A 20,342-nucleotide genomic window follows, 5' to 3' on the forward strand; every position below is an offset into this window, starting at 1 on the left:
AGCTCCTCACAATAGATAATGCCTGCATTCAGGAAGAGGGTTAGAATCATCTGTAGAACTGCATGTGAATGACTCTTTTACAAAATTCCTGGAGGATGTGGAATGGAGAGGTCATTAGTAAAACTGATGAGACATACAGTATGTGCTCTTTCATCACGGAAGGACAGTTGGAGATGGCCTGAGCACCTGAGTTCACAAATGACACAAGCAACTCATAACTTGCAGTAATTTTTGTTACTGTGATTCCACACACCCGGCCCCTAATCAGGGTAATCAAGCCTTGGAGAGGGATAAAGACCAACTGGAAGCTGCAGTGCGGGAGAGAGAGATTTACGCCCTCCACCCCGTCACATTCCTCCCTCATTCTCTCAGACCGGGAGCCCCAGCAAAAAAAAAGTGTGGCACATACACGCCATAATGGCAATCGTGCCAAATTAACAACAACATTTTAAAAAGAGAGCGAAAGTCAGTGGAAGAGAGAGAAAAAAAACACTTACTCACCCGTTCTCCGATACGCTGTAGCTTGGTCCTCGGCCACTCCTCCACCCTCTAATGGACGACAGCTACACCTCCCCGGACGGATCGTAGGCAGACCTCAGACCACTGGCGGACGGAATACCCTGCTGCTTTTTTTGGTGGACGTAGTGGTTTCCCCTGCCTCTGGCAGTGGTAACTGCTCCAGGCGGTTGGTTGGGAGCCCCTCCACCCCTCGCGGTCGGCGGACGTTCTTCCGCTTCCAGGTGGCCGGGCTACTCCGTCCTCCAGTGGATGGCCGCGGCTGCTCTGTTGGACTAGATGGTAGTGGCGAGGACTCTACTACAGCGCATCCCCCCTCCTCCTCCTCTGGTTTCGGAACCAGTGTAAAGGAATTAAAGGAAAGGAGGCGGTGAGAACCAGCTTGACAATATAAATACGATTTTAATTAGAAATTTAAACACAAAGATAAACACACACACAAGTGTCGGACGGCTGTCCGTAAATCTCTCTCTCGCACTGCAGCTTCCAGTTGGCCTTTATCCCTCTCTGAGTCTTGATTAGCCGGATTAGGGTCCGGGTGTAGGGGAACACGACCCAGCCCCGCGCTCCGCCCTGTCACAGCACAGTAAGCCATGATTAATTTAATCCATGAATGAAAATGTCCAATAACAGGACAGTTACTAAATTAAGCAAAAGTAGTATTCAGCTGGTCATGTGATGAATTAATGTTAAATTTATATATTTCTTTTCTGACACTACGCTTTACATAGTGAACGGGGGACTCTCCTCAACCTCCACCAGTGTGCAGCATCTACCTGGATGATTCGATGGCAGCCATAGTGCGCCAGTACACTCTCCACACTCCAGCTATTGTTGGAGAGGAGAGAGTAGAGTGATGTAGCCAACTAATGGATGGGGATTATTAGTAGGCCATGATTAAGAAGAGCCAATGGGGGGGATTTTGGCCAGGACACCTGGGTTACACCCCTACTCTTTTACAAGAAGTGCCCTGCGATTCGTAATGACCAATGAGAGTCAGGACCTCAGTTTAAAGTCTCATACGTACAACAGTGCTTTTTTATAGTATAGTGTCCCCTTCACTATACTGGGGCATTAGGACACACACAGACTGCTAGGTGAGCACCATAAGCTTTTATAAGGTTACTGATTTGACAGAACTCTTCACCTCACATGAGTGGTCATGATTTTATACATATGTTTCAAAAAATTATATTAAGTTCTTTAGAAGTAAAACATTTTAAATGAAGAAAAAATTACTGAGAACCTTTAAAATAGTTAAACTACAATTGAGCTACACTTTGAAAAAAAAAAAACAAGTAACTAACAAAACATAGCAAACTACACTGAAGCTATTTAAAGAGACAGTATTTTTTAGATATATAACGATCTTATTTAGAATTCAATAATATCACCTGCTAGTTATACAGTATATTCCATTACGAAAATGTGCCTTGAATTCTCCACAGTAACCATAGTTTAACTATGATATTTGTAGTAAAACCATAGTACCCACAAACTTAACCATGGTTGCTATTTTATGGTTGCTATTCTGTTGTTGGTTACGACAGAAGTACTATAGTTAAACCATGGTTAATGAGATCAAAATCGTGGTTTCCTCCACAAAATCATAGTTACTGCAGTCATGGCTATGACAAAATTACTATAGTGCAGCAGCAATTCTGCCCCTTTAAGTCCCTTTAAGGCTGCATGGCACTCAAGTGAATCATTTATGTGAACTAGTTCATATACATTAACCTACATTAACCTAACAACTCACTATAATAGTTGTTCCCAATGGTAATATGAGGGAATCATTTATTTTAAGAACCTTTTAAGTCTTAAAGAATCGATTCACTTAAATGGTTCAATTTTCCCCGTGCTACATGAGAGAGAGAGGATGGTTCAGTTGAGTGTGTTTGAGTGGTGGTGGTGTAGTGGTCTAAGCACATAACTGGTAATCTGGTAATCAGAAGGATGCTGGTTCAAGCCCCACAGCCACCACCATTGTGTCCTTGAGGAAGACACTTAACTCCATGTTTCTCCGGGGGGATTGTCCCTGTAATAAGTGCACTGTAAGTTGCTTTGGATAAAAGCGTCTGCCAAATGCATAAATGTAAAATGTAAATGTAAATTACTCCCTCGACTCCATTACTGCGTTCACAATATAATGTGACAAATGTAGTGTTACTCGCTGGAAAAGGAAGCTTGTTGCTGGAAAGTTACACTATTGTGAAATTTCTGTAGGTTGAACTACTGTCATGCTACAGAAACATGTAGTTAGGTTAGTTGCGTCGCTACTACTTCCAGACACTGACTTCAAAAGCTTGTGTAAGGACACTGCTGGCTTCTGTATCAGTATGAAATAATTTTGATATCTTTAGTGTTGCACTCTCGCTCAGCGAGTGTTCTTGCATCAAAGCCAAAGCTGTCCTCCCTCTTCCTGGCCATTCTCCTCACAGCACATATGGCAACACAGTGTAATGAGCTTCTTCCAAACTACTTTTCCATCTTGTAGTCCACAATTTCACAGTTTCAGGTCATTGCTACAATAGAACACAAAGCAAAATAGCACTATGATGAAAATATACTTTGTAAGATCTTGATCTGAAAGGAGCGAGTACATTGACAAACTGACAACATAAGGTGTAAATGGTGTTATCGTATACATTATTTCCTGCAGTATTCTGCACAGATGGGTTGAAATGCTCCATGGGTGAAACGGTTATTACAGTGACCTCTTCATTCACTCTCTGTTACTTCCTCATATTTATTATTTATGATTTTATTATTGTATGACTTCTGTTGGAGGACAGATGTGATAAGGACATTACAGCTGTAGTCGGTATTGGTGGAGGGATCACATGGGATAATGAAGTGGTTTTTCCGGCTGATATAAACAAGAGAATGCAGATAATGTGTGCTTGAAATGCAGCAGCTCTTGGCTTGCGGCCGGTCATGAGAACTGGTAGGTGTTCAAAACCACTGGGAATGAGTCCTCATGCACAGACCTGATTACTGTCTGAAGAACTGCGAGGAGAAGCGTTTATCAGCAGTATGAACTCCACTTGACATCCAGGGAAGACTTTCAGCACCACAAACATTGGATTTCCACCACTGTTTGTGGTGATGAATAATTCATGAATGACGTTCTGTTTGGCCGACTGATGACAAAAGTGCAGAAAAGACGCAAACCCCTCATTTATAACTCGTGCTGGAGATCTCAAGAGACTAATGATAGGAGCGTGATGTTCCATGAACACTTGACCTCACAGGAGTGCTTTAAATGTTTCAGATCTGAACAATTAGTGAATATTGCCAGTGATGGACTACAAATAACGACATTTTTCATTTAAATACATTCTTCAGTAGTGAGGTGGTAGCTTCACTAGTTTTTAAATCAAGTAGCTTTAAAGTAGCAAAGCTATTGTAATGATTAGGTAGTGGGGTAGTGTTGATAAAAGCTACAACACAACAAGCCGTGTACCCGATGTTTACAGTCTGAAGTTTTGAATCTGAACTAAAGAGATCTGATTCACAAATGAATCACTCATTTGAGTTGGTTCTCTACATGAATTTGTCACACGGAATAGCAAAATGGTCCGAATCAGTTCTTGATTCAGTCTGAAACAGACTGTTCATGTGTGCACTATATCAGTTGGAGTGGTTTCTCACTCATCAACATGGTAACTGAATATTTTAAGAGAATGCTGTTTGCAGTAGATATTTATCTGCAATCAATGTAAATCAAATCTGCAAACGTGTCCTATCATTCGCCAGTGATAAAGAAGGTCTTTAAAAAGTTAATGCGTGCAGCTTGTGAACGACTACTGCAAGTAAATCATTTTCCAACCAAAAGAGTATCAAAACACTAGTCACTGAGATGAATAAAAATCACCACCACTAAAGTCTTTTGAATCCGTTCACCAAAAAGATTCATTCAGATTCGTTCATTGTCCATTTCTGCTCATTTTGCCTTTTGCACTAATAGATGGTGCCAAATTACCATATTTTACGTTTTGAATGACTAAATTGCATGTAACCAAAAGCACAGGGTCATTCACGTCTGGAACAGGTCTAATTATCAATTGTTGACGTTTGCGTGTCTACAATTCTACCAAAGAACATAAGTATCAAAAGAGTTTCTTCACAATTGCCAACTAAATCTTTCATACTGTGAACTGCTGAGCACAACTGTTTTTCAAGCTATACATAAAAGGACAACAATACTAGCCTAAAAATAATTATGAGTTTCAATAATGTTCGTATGTCATTATAATGTGTGGTCATCGCTCACTTTTATTCAAAATTTCTTATTGACGAACTGAACGAATGACTTGTAGCTCCTCCTCTCGTTCAGTCAAACAGCAGATCCTTGTTCACGAACAAGATGACAGATTAATTTAATTTGTTCCCTAGCAAGATGTCTTATCTCGTTCAGACTCAAATGACTGACTCGACTCATTCAGTGAAGGGTGTATTACTTTAGTGGGTTAAAGCAATGATACGCCCTAAAGTCAGCCATTAAAAGCAAGACAAATTAAATTAGCATGTTTACAAATGTATGAAGACACTTTATAAATAGAGTTTAAACATCAATTCTGTTAATGCAGGTCTTATATTTTGTCAAATGTTGGGCTTTTACCAAGACATAGGAAAAGTTCTGAAAAGTTCCCTATTGGCTCATGCTCTACCTGAAATGTTTTTACCATAAGGAAAGCAGTTTTGGAGAAACAGGGAGAAATAACTGCTAAGCCAACATTATCAAGGACTGGCAATTTCTAACAGGCCACAGTTGAATTGGCCTGGCTCATTTCTTTATTTGAAAAATGATGGAAGAATCATTCACAAATTTATGTGAAAGTGGCCACAATAACATGGTTTGTTTTAAGTTTAATATAATTAGGACTAGAATACAGTGTTCACATGGTCATGGGAAACCTGGAAGTTTTAGGACATTTTAAAACGGTGATTTCCAGTACTGGAAAAGTAATGTAAATAAAAATATTTTTAAAAAGTAATGGAAATTTCTTTAGTGAATATAATTTATATAGATATTCTCAGCTCAGAAATGTTTCCAGATTGCTCTTTGTGAGTGAAATATCAATAAAATGATTAAAAAACCATACATATTCTTTAATCACAAACAACATGAAAAATCATGAAAGATCATTGGTCAAAGTATTCGTGAGTACCAATGCAACTCATGCTCAGGTACATAGAGGAGAATCTGAGCAGAGAAAGCCTGAAACTGATCATCATCATCCAGAGTTAGAACATGGTGAGATCTGACAACAGACAGACTAAACATCATTCATTTTTAATGTGAGTTGGTGATGAGAGGAAACATGAGTGGCAATGACTGTGACAAACACAGTTCAACTTTATTTAAAAGTCTTGCCATCCTTTTAAGGGCTTGTGCAGAATTCTGTACGACCTTTCAGGTTTGCCTTGAGCCCAATTGTATCCTACTACATCCGGGATCATGGGCGGTGTCCAGTGATCCCCATGTTTGGCCTACTAACAGCAATTGTAATAATTTACTAGAGTGTACATGGAACCACTTCTTGGTATAAAAATCCGCCCAACTCTGGTGTTCTGAATATGACATCTCTTCTGTTTTTGTGACATTATGGGATAGTACAGTGTCTCAGCAGATGTAGTAGGCCGATCAGGAATACATCTGACATACTTGCTGTTGCAGAAGGGGTGTGGTAAATCGCCCGTCTGGGGGAGACAGCGGTAAGGGCGCTTGCACCTGAGCTAAATTATGTCTAACACCTGTCTCTAATTTCAGTGAGCACGGGGAGAGTGGCATAAAAGCAGCCACAGAGCCTCCAGTCAAGAGAGAGTTTGACAAAGCCATCTGAAAGAACTTTGAAATTGTTGTGTTGTATTTGTAAACTGGTGAGAAAACGATAATTAAAGCCTTACCTGCGAATTTGAAGCCCTGTTCCCTGTGTCCTCCTTCCCTCCTTGGAGACGAGTCTTACACTTGCTATTTGCATACTTTTTGTTAAGGAAGTATGCATCCTCAGGCACGAGGAGAAATAATGCTGCTGCAGTTCATTATGGATCCTCTCTGATGCTCTTCTTCAGACTCCAGCACAGTGTCTGTCAGATGAGCTCTGTAATTGGTTTTCCTCTACTATGCTGTGCTCACCCATGTATGTCTTGGCCAGCAGTAATGTGTTTACATGAGCGCAGCTTTGTTCATTCATAAACTCAAGCAGCTCATGTGGTTCACTCAATCACCCCCATTTACATGTCTGTGTAAAGCTTTCATAAACCTTTTCTTACAGAAACTGTTGCATAGAATTACTGTAAATGAGAATGGGTTTTATAACTGATTTCTACAGGAGTTCATTCTGCTCGTGTTTTATGAGTTAATAGGCAGATATTCAACTTATGCATTTACATTTACATTTATGCATTTGGCAGACGCTTTTATCCAAAGCGACTTACAGAGCCCTTATTACAGGGACAATCCCCCTGGAGCAACCTGGAGTTAAGTGCCTTGCTCAAGGACACAATGGTGGTGGCTGTGGGGCTCGAACCAGCATCCTTCTGATTACCAGATTACCAGTTATCGTGCTTAGACCACTACACCACCACCACTCCAGAGAAGAGACTTATGCACCAGAGAAACTAGCGTGAAGCCATTTTGAAGGTTTTGTCTCGGAACTTCAGTTTTCGTTTATCTATATAGATATCTATGGTGTTGATGTCAAAGTGTAATTAGCTAGCGGAGTGCATTTACAGGTTATAGAGTTGTCTTAAACTATCATGAGTATTTTTAAGTGTTCAGAGAATGTCATAAGAACAGGAAGCAGAGCGGTGAGTTTTTAAAACATGAGTACTTAATACATAAATACACATGATCCTACCCTCAATCTGTGGATGTACTGATATGCCTCTGTGTTGTCTCTTGGGAGTTTCATGAGCACAAAGTCATTAAACATATCTCGTACAGCACCTCTGACATCTTCTTTTGTCATTCACCCATCGTGTTATAGTTAAGGTAAGCATATGTTTGGAGCGTTAAACCGGGATGGGGGGAGGGTGCAATTATATTTATACACACACACACATACATACACATGTGAAAATAGATGTTTTATTTTATATTCCATTTACAACTATTTTAATCACATTTAAGCATCTAAAAATGTTGGGTGACAAATTAATTTTAAAAAGTACAATTGTAATTTTCTTTAATATTGAACTTGCATGTGTAATAATACAAGCTGTCACTGTTGTAAATGTCTGAATAACAATTAAGCAGAGTTACATGTATAACTATTAGCTGTCCGAATGTGATCTGCAGGGCCAATTTACCTCCGTGGGTGTTTCGCATTTGCACGTAAAGGTGTGCTGTAGACTCACACCATCAACTCTAAGCGGGAAAATACTTTGTGCTCCCACACGTAATCCACTTAGATCGACTCTTCTCAGTAGCTTCAATACAAAGAAGAAAATCAATCGGAAGAGCACAGCGTGGAAAAGGGGCGGGACTGAATAAGTTGAATGGGCAGTTGTGTACCTGTGCTTCATTTATATGGGATGTTGCTGAATCTTTGCAACAGAATTTTCTTTCAAGGAATCCATATGCTTCATATTGAGAGTACATGTACTGTATCTACTTATCTATGTACATGAAATGTGATGTTCCAGAAAACAGTAACTGTATTTTTTGCAGGGTCCAGAAAACCAATGTCCTGTATTGATAAATTTTTGGATGAGGGTTTTTTAGGGTTGGATATAAGAATGATTAAGATCTCGTGGAAGATTCTTCAAAACCATCTACTTCAGTCTCTACCACAAGAGCTCTTCAAAGACTTTTGAATCTCATGGTGTATATTTAAATGATACATTTTTGTATCAACACTGTTACAATGTTGAGTTTGCCACCAAAGCCTTGTATTCACATCTTTACAGTGCAATACACATCAGAGATGGCACTCCATAAACTGAGCAATTGTGCTTCAGGATATTATAGTCAAGAATGAATGTCATCTTCACAGACAGTCCTCATCACTGATGTTGATGATCTCATGTGTTGCAGGTCGATCTGTACGCTCAGAGTGACCTAAAGAAAGGTCTGCAGCTCTTCGGCACTGAAGGCAACATCGGTCTCACTAACGCCTGGAGTATCGTACAAACTGATGTATGTTCTTAAGACCTCAAGAAGTACACCAGGATCAAGACTGCATGTAGACTTCAGTTACTGCATTATAGTAAAGTTGAATGAAGGACGTAAGGAGTATTATGGGATGGAATTGGGTTTATCTGATGTTTTAGAGTTGAACTGACGTAAACTCTATTAATGTCATGTGGTCTGGGTTGTTTACAGTACAGCTGTATTGTGCTTACACTTTATTCATGTGCATCTTAGTATCACATACTGCATTAGATTAATAATATCCATGTCCAATGACCAAATCTCCCACATCGACACTGCAGGAAAATGTTCACATTTGATTCCCGAGGACACTTTTACCACAATAAGCTCCAATTCAAGTTAAATCACTCTAAAATTCCAATGGCAAAAATCTCTTGTGATGCATTTACAAGCACTGCTGGGCATTGTTAGTAGACAAATTGAAATGAAAATGTTCCTTCCTAGAAGTTCAGAATACTAAAAGTGCCTGAAGTTGAAGAAACACCCACATATATTTATACAGTATATACATTTGCATAAATCAGTTCATAATGTCTCTGTGTTGTAGTTTCGCTGCTGTGGCGTGACCAATCACACCGACTGGTTTCAGGTGTATAATGTGTCGCGTGTGCCGGATTCGTGCTGTCTGGAATTCAGTGATAACTGCGGTCTGGAGAATCCTGGCACTTGGTGGACAGCTGTAAGAAACACAACCTTTACATTTCTATCTGAATTCAAACTGTCACATATCTGGGAAAGTGTTTTCATTGTCAATCATTGTGAAACAGCTTTCTAAGAATACACACAGTGGTTCAAATCCCGACGGACACAATTTCCCTCCTTGTGTACATTTCCTACTAAAACAGGATGTTGTGGTGGAATGAAGCAAAGAGCCTTTTTAAAAGCCAACAGCCTTAAATGTAAATCGCAGCATAAAAAAGCATGATTTGCTATGTGCTATAACTAGATGTGTTAGGGTTAGATCAGCAGATGATGATGACATCAATATTTCTGGTCCATATTCCATGAAGAGAAAATGAGACTATACATTTTTAATGTATGTCTGCTAAGCTTATTTTCTTGAGATGGACACTTGCAGATGTACCTATGAGGGCGTGCAAGGCTACTCAGTGTTACGTGTCGAGTACTCATCTGCAGAAAAAAATACAAACCCTCTCAGAAATTCAAATGGTTTTAATGCTTATAATGTGTAACATTGCTGGCAATGACAGGCAGATGAAGACGATGATGATGATGTAAAGAATCCAAGTGAAGTTTATTTACCAAGTGCTATCCAACAAATGTGAAAACACAACATAACAAACAAAACAAACTTGAATAGACTTGACTCGACTTAGCTTAAACAACATTACACTGAACAAATGGCAAACATCAGGGCTAAATACACAGACATGGGTAACAAGTAAACAAGACAACCAATCAAAAGACTAATCAAATAATGAAACATGAAGCAATGACATAACAGAACTGATAACAAGACTCATGAACACAAACCAGTGAGAACAAAACACATGGAACAAGAGAGGATCACATGAGGGAACAGATCACATGACATGGCAAAGAAACAGGAATGCACTTTCAAAATAATAGACATGAGCACAAAACATGAAGATAACACATAAACGTGACATAATGGGAGTTGTATTGGTTTTAATGGAAACTATAATGGTTCTCTATTGTTAATGTGTTGGCTTCAGTTGGTGGCATGTCATTTCTGGTGTGTACCATTAGGGCCCATATCTGTAATGTAAACCAATAAAAATTATTAAATAGAAGAAATAAAACTATTTAATCTATGGCATAGGAGACGCGTGGTGCCATGCGAGGGTCAGACATGTGAACAGCGAGCTCTGCGCTCTTTGCTAGTTTTTAATACTTTTTGTGTCATAAACTGGTGAGATTCAATACAACCTGTTCCATAACGGTTCTATGCAGACAATATCTGTATTGACATTAAAATACATTTTAACGTGCTCAAGCTGATACCCCTGACAGAGCCGCAGACCGGGGATTCAGTTTGGATGGTGTGGTTAACGTTAAACGTTTTAAAGTTTTTACATGGTAGTAACTAATTTATAGATTGTCGTTGTTACTGACCAGTGGAGAACATTTCAAGACTCGCATGTCCTTGGCAAGCCTAGGACTAAAGGATTTATTTATATAAATTATTGCCATTAATAAAGAAAATACACACATGTGCTAACAAGTGAAATGTTCTGCACAGATTACAGTATAATTAATGTATTTCACTACACACAGAGACACAGAAGGGGAGAGAGAAATTAGGAGCATATAAAAGCGGCCTCCCACAAAGTGTAGACTTTATCTATAGGATTCAGTTTGGATGGTGTGGTGGGAGAGATTCAGCATCAACTGTCGAGCAAGTCGGCAATGCCGGCAAAGGTCGTTGCTGATTTGGAGGATCTTGCTGTAATACTTCGATCGATCACTGCCATGGAGATGAAATTCCCAGAGTTGGTTACAAGAGTGGGGGACGTCGAGAAACGGATCGATTATCTGGAGTTATCGGAGAGGGATTTAGCTGCTAACCCGCTAGCAACCAAGACGGACTTGGAGCACATTTGGGAAATGTTGGAAGACCTTGAGAATTGTAACCAACAAAACAACATCCGAATTGTTGGAATTCCTGAGAACAAAGAAGGCTGAGATATGGTGAAATTCCTAGATGACCTCTTCCAGTCTGCTCGACATAACCGGCCATAATCTACAAATCGAGCAAGCTCACAGAGTTCTGGCTCGGACATCCGAAAGCACGGGAATGGAAGGGTATATGGAAGGCAGAGCTGAAGTGCCGAATGTCGTCTGATGTCCTCAGAGAATTGACCCGATGGAAATACAGATATAATACTATTTTGTCATGGAAGGTGGAGTTTTGGCTATTTAGGGTCGATGGGGGCAGGTGGAGGTGAGGCTGAGTTCTTCCTGAAGTCCACAACCATCTCCACTGTCTTTAGAGCCATCTCCACTGTCTATAGTTCCACGTCTTCGTCTGCTGATGAAGATATTAGAAACTTTGTGGAACCATTAGATCTCCCTAAATTGACAAATAAGCAAAAATGTATCTTGATTCCGAGATAACCTTGGAGGAGCTTGGCGAGGTAATGAAGGCCTTGCCTACAGGCAGTGCTCCAGGGCTAGGTGGTTTTGCCGCTGAATTATTTTAGATCTTCTGCTACAGAACTGGCTTCTCTTTTGTTAGAAGTTTATACAGAATCATTAAAGAAGTCCGAAGCTTTGGCTCTGACAGCGTACTGCCCCGTGACGACTTTCCAGCCGGGCACCTTCCAGTGGCACAAACAGGGCATTGATTATTTAGTCATTTTATTCCCAGCAAATTTATGTGATTTAGTAAGTTAATTTTGACCCTTTTAATAAAAAGGTTTTCGAGTGATGTGAGCAGGTAGGCTTCATTACATTTATCTATGATTGAGAAGGTTAATGTTATTCAAATAAATTGTATTCCAAAATTCAACTACCTGCTACATTCTCTCCCTATAGAAGTGCCCATCTCTTATTTCAAGCAATTTGATAGCATAGTGAAGTCCTTCATTTGGAATGGTAAACGTCCCAGATTATATTTCAGTCAATTGCATAGGCTGACTGACAAAGGTGGGCTAGACCTACCCAAAATTTTGTTTTATTATTATGCTTTTGGTCTCAGACATTTGGCTCATTGGTTGCTTCCACTTGAGAGAGCCCCTCACTGGTTTTGTGTTGAACAGGAAGTTCTTGCCCCTATTTTGCCACTGCAGTGTTTAATTCTGACATTTATTTAAATGTTGCCTTGAGCATATGGCTGAACCCAAAATGATGTATTAAGTTCCCTTTCTGCTGGTTTCTGAGTGGATTTTGAGGGAGGTTAATACGCTTGGTGACCTATATGAGAGTGGCATGTTGAGATCTTTTGAAAATTTGGTTCAACATTTTGGGATTCCCAGATCTCAGTTCTTTAGGTATTTACAGCTGCGCCACCTGCTCTGTACTGTTTTTGGGAGTAGCTCACACACCCCTAAAGCTGCAGATACTTGATTACTGCTATTGGAAAAGGTCATGAGGCATCAGTGTATTACTCCCTGTTAATTCAGAGTCTGGGGGACAAAGCTTTAACTTCTATCAAGAGATTATGGGAGAAAGACTTCAACTTGGTATTGGAGGAGGGAGTGTGGGCTAGGATTCTAAAAAAATGTCAAGTCTGCATCTAGAGATGCATGAGTGCGCCTTATGCAATTCAAGAATTTGTCCCTGACTCTGCATTTTGGGTGATGGGGCAGTCATAAATTTGGGAGATAATCACATTATAAATTGGGTTCTAAGCAGTCTAAGCAGGCAAATTATTTTAAGGGGATGGAAGTTGGATGGAGCACCCTCCTTTTCAGAGTGGTGTGTGGAGATTGGGAGGGTGGCAGCTTTCAAGGAGATGGCAAGTAGAAGACTGGGATTTGGGACCTGTTTGTTAAGAAATGGGGCAATTATGTAGCATTTTTGGGAGAGTGAAGTTTAGTTTAATTATGTATGTTTATTATATTTTCTGACCCTGTACACAGGATAAGCGGTTGACGATGGATGGATGGATGGATTATATTTTCTTTTTTGTTTTGTGTGTGTGTGTGTGTGTGTGTATTGTGTGCGACCACAGGGTGCTCATTGGGGGACATGGTGGGGTTGGTGAATGGGGATTGGTGGGGGTTGAATATTAAATGTTGATTTGTTGTATATGTGTTGCGTTTTTCTTTGTGGTGTATATATGAATCAATAAAAAATGTTAATTGCAAAAACAAAACAAAAAAAGCATAAGAACATTTATTTGACGGATTCATGTTACATGTGTCATCATAAATGGTGCAAAAACATATCTCTGTATTTTCTCGACTGGTTCGGCCTGGATGTGTAAATGAAAATGTCAGCACAAAGCCATTGCATCTACTAGTCACAAATCGAACCAACTAATCAGGTAGTGGACCAGTCAGTGCAATCCCTAATAAATTGACCTCAACGCTAACAGGCATACACTGAAAGCCACAAAACATTTCAATTCATGATGTCTAACTTTTCAGGAAATACACCTCTGTATTTCCCAATACTCAAATATGCCATTATGATGTTCACTGTGACGTCTCAATCTGCCTGTGTGAAGTGGCACGAGTGCAGGGCCGTAGCTAGTCCAGTGAAAGGTGGTAATGTTTCTTGGGGCCCACAGATCCAGGGGGGCCCCAAAACAAATTCTAAACTGTATTTTTGTAATATAAAGGGGTCCTGAGCAATATAGAGTCAGGGCCCCCAGAATACATTGCTATAGCCCTGCACGAGTGTGCAGTGTTTCCATAGAGGATCTTACTGGACGTAGTGCTGTTATGATTTGTGTGTGTGTGTGTGTGTGTGTTGACAGCCGTGTTATGAACGTGTCAAGGGCTGGCTGCAGGAGAATCTCATCGCTCTGTGGATTTTTGCACTGTGCACAGTGTTAATACAGGTACTGCACACACACACACACACACACACACACACACACACACACACACACACACACACACACACACACACACACAGAGCACTGTAACAGATCAATTATTGATGAACATCCCCTAATGTGTGTTTCCAGATCCTGGGACTTGTGTTCTCCATGACGATGTTTTGTCACGCAGTGAAAGTGGACACGTTCTATGCATAGAGACCAGCGGCACCTCACAGGACCAAATCCATCATTCTGTCACACGTACGTCAGTGTTTATCACTGTGGCCATCGAGTGTAAAGTTTCACTAACACACTGCTATTGACAACGCAATTTTATAGTTTTGAAAGAACGAAACTATTCTCTAATTGCTCTTTATTGTGAATAACTAATGGACCATTTATTTTCTTGTCCATGTTTGAAAAACAAAAACAAATAAATCATTTAAGAAATCTTGCAGCTTTCAACAGGGAGATCCATAACTAATGTCATTATTTTGCACTTGGATCATTTCATCTAAAAATGTATGCTATGTAACACAGCAATTTCTATTTATTCAGAGTGAGTTAAAGGGCAAGATATTAAGATCACAGTTTTGTATAATGACTTTATGAAAATATGGGCTCAGTCTTTATTAAAGGAACAATTAATGTATTAATACTGATGTAGGTACAAGCACAACCATTCAGGCTATTCATCTGTCATTTCCCATCTAGAATGAGCACAATTTAAATGTTTGCTTGTATACAGTGGCTGCAAGAAGTGTTTTGGCTTCAAATGTGAAGTGTCGTTTTTATGCTACTAGTGACAGACAGGTAGCCCCACCCCAAACAAATTCCATTAATCGAGCCAGAGGTTGAAATGTGGAGCTGCTCAAACAAACAGAGCAATGTTTGAAAGCACAACAGACACTCTTAAAGAAGTCAGTCAACTAATCGCATACTTATAGTTAACTCTCGACCCTGGTAATCAGTATAGTTATTTATAGTTCATTTAAATTAAATAGGATACTGGCAAATGTTTTAACATTTAACAAAATTACCCAAAGCAGCTTTAAAGGTGCACTTTTCAATAACTTTTGTCTTTGTGTCATCTTGGGCTTACAGTGACATCTAGTGATGTGGATGCAGCATCATTTAAAAAATAATCAAAATAAAATCGTTTTCCGTTTCAGATTCACTATTCAAAATTTACTATTCACAGTCAGCCATGATTACTTTAATCAATGAGTGAAAGTGTCAAATAACAGAGCTATTACTGAGCTTAAGAGAGTAGTATTCGGCTGGTCATGTGATCATAACATGGCAGCCCCCATGTGCGGACCCTCTCCAAGTAGAATAAAACCGCTTTTATAATGTTTCTACAAGTTTTTAGATGTATTTAAGTGACTTGAATGTCATTGATGTTTTCCAAAGCAAGAGTGATCTACAAACAAATACTGCTGGATCTTTTGTCAGAAGTAACTTCACTTTCTCTGTCATTGAATGAACAGGTGTTGTGGTGATTTTTGGTGGATGTCTGAAGTCAGTTCTTTCAGTTCACACAGGTGGAGATCAACACACTGACAAATGCGAAGCGGCTTCATTTTATACACAATATCAGTTGTTGTAGCATTTCAAATCGAACAAACTTCTTTTTCTGAAAGGTTTTGTGTTTGGTTTCTTTCAAATAAATGACACTTGCTTAAATATTTTGTTCTATAATGTAATGACATTCAGACATTTATAAATGTTCAAATATTTTTTGCTGCCACTGAATGTTGACTGATAACCTTATGTTCAGTCGTGGAGAGAAATTAAGATCTGTTCAGATATGCACAGCAGGATGAAAAATATCAAATGTTCCGGGTTCAGTACAAGTTCAGCTCAATCAACAGCATTTGTGGCATAATGTTAATTAACACAATCATTTATTTTGACTCGTTCCACCTTGTCTTAAAAAAAAGCACAAATCAAGGTTCCAGTGAGGCACTTACAATGGAAGTCGATGCGGCCAATATTTGGAGGGTTTAAAGACAGAAATGTGAAGATTATAATTTTATAAAAGCACTTACATTCATTCTTCTGTTAAAACTAGAGCTGTAAAGATGTTTAAAACATCATTTTTACAGTTGTTTTAGGGTTCATGATGTTAATGATCTGTGAACTTTAGTAAGTGACTTTATCACTTAAAATCATGATCATGGTCAAACTCACATGTTGTTTATGTCTTGTGTCTTTTGGAACAGTGAGTATTTGGATGTTTACAGATTAAACCCCATTGACTTCCATTGGAAGTGTCTCACTGGAACCCAGACTTTCGATTGGAAGATAAATACATTTTGTGGTAATCAACATTATGCCACAAATGCTGTTAAACTTAAAGGAACAATTCACTCCAAAATGAAAATCCTCTCATTTACATCATCATCATCATCATCATCATCATTTACTCACCCTCATGCCAACCCAGATGTGTATGACTTTCTGTCTTCTGCAGAAAGAAAAGAATATCTCCACTCTGTTGCTCCATACAATGCAAGTGAATGATGACCACAAGCTCAAAAAGCACATACAGGCAGCATAAAAGTAATCCATATGACTCCAGTGTTTTAATCTATGTCTTCTGAAGACATATGATAGGTGTGTGTGAGAAACAGATCAATATTTAAGTTTTTAATTTTTTTTATATAAATCTGCACCTTTGACCAGTCCCAACCAGTATGTGACTGAATGTGGAAGTGAAAGTATAGATTTACAGTTAAAAAGGACTCAAATATGCATCTGTTTCTCACCCACACCTACAGTATCACATCACTTCAGAAGACATGGATTTAACCACTGGAGTCATATGGAGATCATTTTTATTGTTGGGTGAACATTCCTTAACTTATATCTGTAATGTTAGTATTTTAAACATGTTTTGAACATTTATTTCTTAACTCTCAACTGTCTGTCAATTAATGAGTAAAGATTTCTTTCACACAAAATTGGATTAATAATGCAAATATATATATATATATTTCTAAAATGATGAGAAGCTAAACATGCAACATTGAGAGGTCATGTGACAATGTAGCATACTACTGGTGGAAATGTTATTATGGAATACTGCATACTGCTACACTCACCATTTAAATAATTATATATATATATATATATATATATATATATATATATATATATATATATATATATATATAGGAAGCAGTATGCAGTATTTACTGCACAGTATTTAGCAAGTAGTAATCATCAGAATTAAATTCTGAAGACAACCTCAGTAAAAGAAAGTTACAGTCATGTGACCTCCATCTCTAAAATGTACACCTGTGTGACATGTATTATAAAAATAAAGTTTTTACAACAATTTGGATGTTTGTTGATTACCATCATAATCGCTTCTTAAAGTGTTTTCTCATTAGGTTGAAGTGTGTCTATTTTCACCACTAGAATTGCTAAGAGAAACATTTCTTTCATCCAGCCCATAAACACACACCACTGATTGGCTGGACTGAAGATGCTGTGTGCAGTAGAATGGCAGCTAGTATGAAACTGCTTGGGTGATTGTCCTGATTAGCCAGTTATGATGACTCTTACTTCCTTTATCCAGAAAGTGCATATTATAATATCTTGTTTTATTATATTAACCATAGTCTGTATTACACTTTCTTAGTGCACGCCATTGCCATCCAGGTCACAACTGAAGTGGACATGAATGAGTGTGTGGTCACGTGATGTGTGTTATTAGGTGTGCTGGACTTAAACACAAGGCTGAATCCACCTCCTTATTTGCCAAAATAACCGTTCCACCTTAAAAAATGGTAGGTGGCTTTATTAAAGCTAGTACACTAAGTAACTTTTGGCACATGTATTTTGCGGAAGGCCATTATTTTGGTTGTGCTTCGACTCCTGCGTGGATGAATGTGGTTCTAGGCACCGGTGTACACAGGGATACAGGACATCTTATCAGAGTGAATGGAAAAAAATAAAAAACGAAAGAAAGGAAAAGACGGATATCTGAAAACATGTCATCTGAGCAGGTAAGTGCCATATCTTATGCTGTTGTTTTGACATATTAGAAACATTGATGTTTTGAAATAAACGATGTTACAAAGGTTAGGCAACGTTTGTTAACATTAGACATAAGGATTGATAGTCGGATAAAGTTAAACATTTTAAAGTTTTTATAACGGCAGGATATTCTGGCCAAATAGAACATGGTAGTAACTAATTTATAGATTGTCGTTGTTACTGACCAGTGGAGAACATTTCAAGACTCGCATGTCCTTGGCAAGCCTAGGACTAAAGGATTTATTTATATAAATTATTGCCATTAATAAAGAAAATACACACATGTGCTAACAAGTGAAATGTTCTGCACAGATTACAGTATAATTAATGTATTTCACTACACACAGAGACACAGAAGGGGAGAGAGAAATTAGGAGCATGTAAAAGCGGCCTCCCACAAAGTGTAGACTTTATCTTTAGAAAAGCCTGTTGGCATGACTCCACCCATCGGAGGCCCCCTTTCTAATAAGATCAGTCAGCAGGCTGGTTATGTCAGATTAACTATGCACAAACCTTCAGTAGTAGCCAGCCAGCCCCAGAAACCATCTCACCTTGGTCTTGGGCCTCAGACAGGCCATGATCGCTGTGGTTTTGTCAACCTGGGGACGCATCTGTCCGTGGCCCAAGTGGAACCCCAGATACTAAACTTCCACCCAGCGATTATCAGATGTTGCATATGCCGCTGCCAGTCATTAATATAGATAATAATATAATCTAAATATGCAGCAGCATATGCTGTATGAGACGCTGAAATGTGCCTGGGGCCCTGAACAAACCAAACGGAAAGGTCACAAATAAGCCGAACGGTGTGGAAAAAGCTATTTTTTCTCATGATATTGGAGTTAAAGGGATCAACCAAGAACACGTTGTTAAGTCCAGTGTCGAATAAAATTGAGCCGCACCCAACCAATCATGCAATTTGTCAATCCGAGACATTGGATACGTGTCAAATTTGGACACTGTGTTCACTTTGTGATAGTCTACACAGAACCGGACTGATCCGTTGCACTTTGGCACCAGAACCACTGGGCTGGCACAATTGTTGTGCGACTCTTCTATAATGCCCATATCAAGCATAGCCTCTAATTCTTCCTACACTACTTTTTTGTGATCAGGAATGCGATAGGGGCGGCTACGAATCACCACCCATGGGGTGGTCTCGATATGATGTTCCTGCAACTGGGTAGAAGCACGGTCCACAAATTCTGTTTGCAACTTGGCCACGTTTGTGAGCTGCGACAGTGAGAGGTGGTTTCCACAAGGGACCTGGTTGAATCAATTTGGTTTGAGAGTGACTTCTGGCCCGAGCTCCGACCTCTCGGGGACTACCATTGGTAGGGCCACAGGGACTGCCTCCCTCCATGATTTTAGGAGGTTGAGATGGTAAACTTGACGTGCCCCGCCCCTATTCATTCACTTAACCTCATAATCGAGATCTCCGACTCGACGTGTGACCTCAAAGGGCCCTTGCCACTTGCTGTGTAATTTAGAGCCTGAGGTGGGCAGTAATATAACTTAATACACGTTTTATCTCCCGGTGTGTATTCCCGTTGTCAAGTGCCCCTGTCACGTTCCTGAGCTTAGAGAAAATGTTCCTGTGTTAATCGACCCAAGGTGTGGAGTTTTACTCTAAGATAAAAATATTTACAAAATAAAATGTTTACTGTGTGAAGGTCCCTCCTCCCAAGCTTCCCATATGACATCAAACGGCCGAAGCCCATACAGTAGCTTGAATGGGGAAACCCTGCCGAGGCTTGTGGGACCTCTCGCACTGTAAATAATAGGGGATCGAGCCATTTATCCCAATTTCCAGCGCCCTCATGTACGAAATTACGAATAATGTTTTAATTGTTTTATCTGTTTGTTGGTGGTAAACAATTGTGCGAATTGATTTAATACCTAACAATTCGTATAGTTCATGTAGTGTTCATCACATAAAAGTATTGCCTTGATCAGTGAGGATTTCTTTTGGAATAATCTGGAGATTATTCTGAAGAGTGCCTCCGCAACACTCTGTGCAGAGATGTTGCGCAGGGGCACTGCTTCTGGATATTGCATTGCAATAAATAATGTTTGAAAACAGCCTGAATCCACCAATGCATGGTATGTATCCCCTTTTAGACTTACCGGTTCACGATATGCCCC

The 20,342-nt window shown here is 39.4% G+C and overlaps 2 protein-coding genes across 4 annotated transcripts in view; both read left to right on the plus strand.

Annotated features, from left to right (window-relative positions):
* tspan4a (tetraspanin 4a) overlaps positions 1-17,482 on the plus strand; it is a 151,060-nt gene extending 133,578 nt beyond the window's left edge. For 2 of the 3 annotated variants that reach the window (XM_052097402.1, XM_052097400.1), the window contains 4 exons: positions 8,561-8,662; positions 9,225-9,356; positions 14,085-14,168; positions 14,298-17,482. In XM_052097402.1, coding sequence (XP_051953362.1) covers positions 8,561-8,662; positions 9,225-9,356; positions 14,085-14,168; positions 14,298-14,366 — 387 coding nt within the window. In that variant the 3' untranslated portion in view covers positions 14,367-17,482. The remainder of the gene's footprint in view (positions 1-8,560; positions 8,663-9,224; positions 9,357-14,084; positions 14,169-14,297) is intronic. The other variant, XM_052097401.1, reaches the window with a different exon arrangement.
* Positions 17,483-18,631: 1,149 nt separating this feature from the next.
* Positions 18,632-20,342, plus strand: part of ddb1 (damage-specific DNA binding protein 1) — a 35,076-nt gene continuing 33,365 nt past the window's right edge. Inside the window, exon 1 of the mRNA XM_052096875.1 lies at positions 18,632-18,688. Coding sequence (XP_051952835.1) covers positions 18,632-18,688 — 57 coding nt within the window. The remainder of the gene's footprint in view (positions 18,689-20,342) is intronic.

This window comes from Xyrauchen texanus, chromosome 29 (genome assembly GCF_025860055.1).
Source record: "Xyrauchen texanus isolate HMW12.3.18 chromosome 29, RBS_HiC_50CHRs, whole genome shotgun sequence".
Lineage (NCBI taxonomy): Eukaryota > Metazoa > Chordata > Actinopteri > Cypriniformes > Catostomidae > Xyrauchen > Xyrauchen texanus.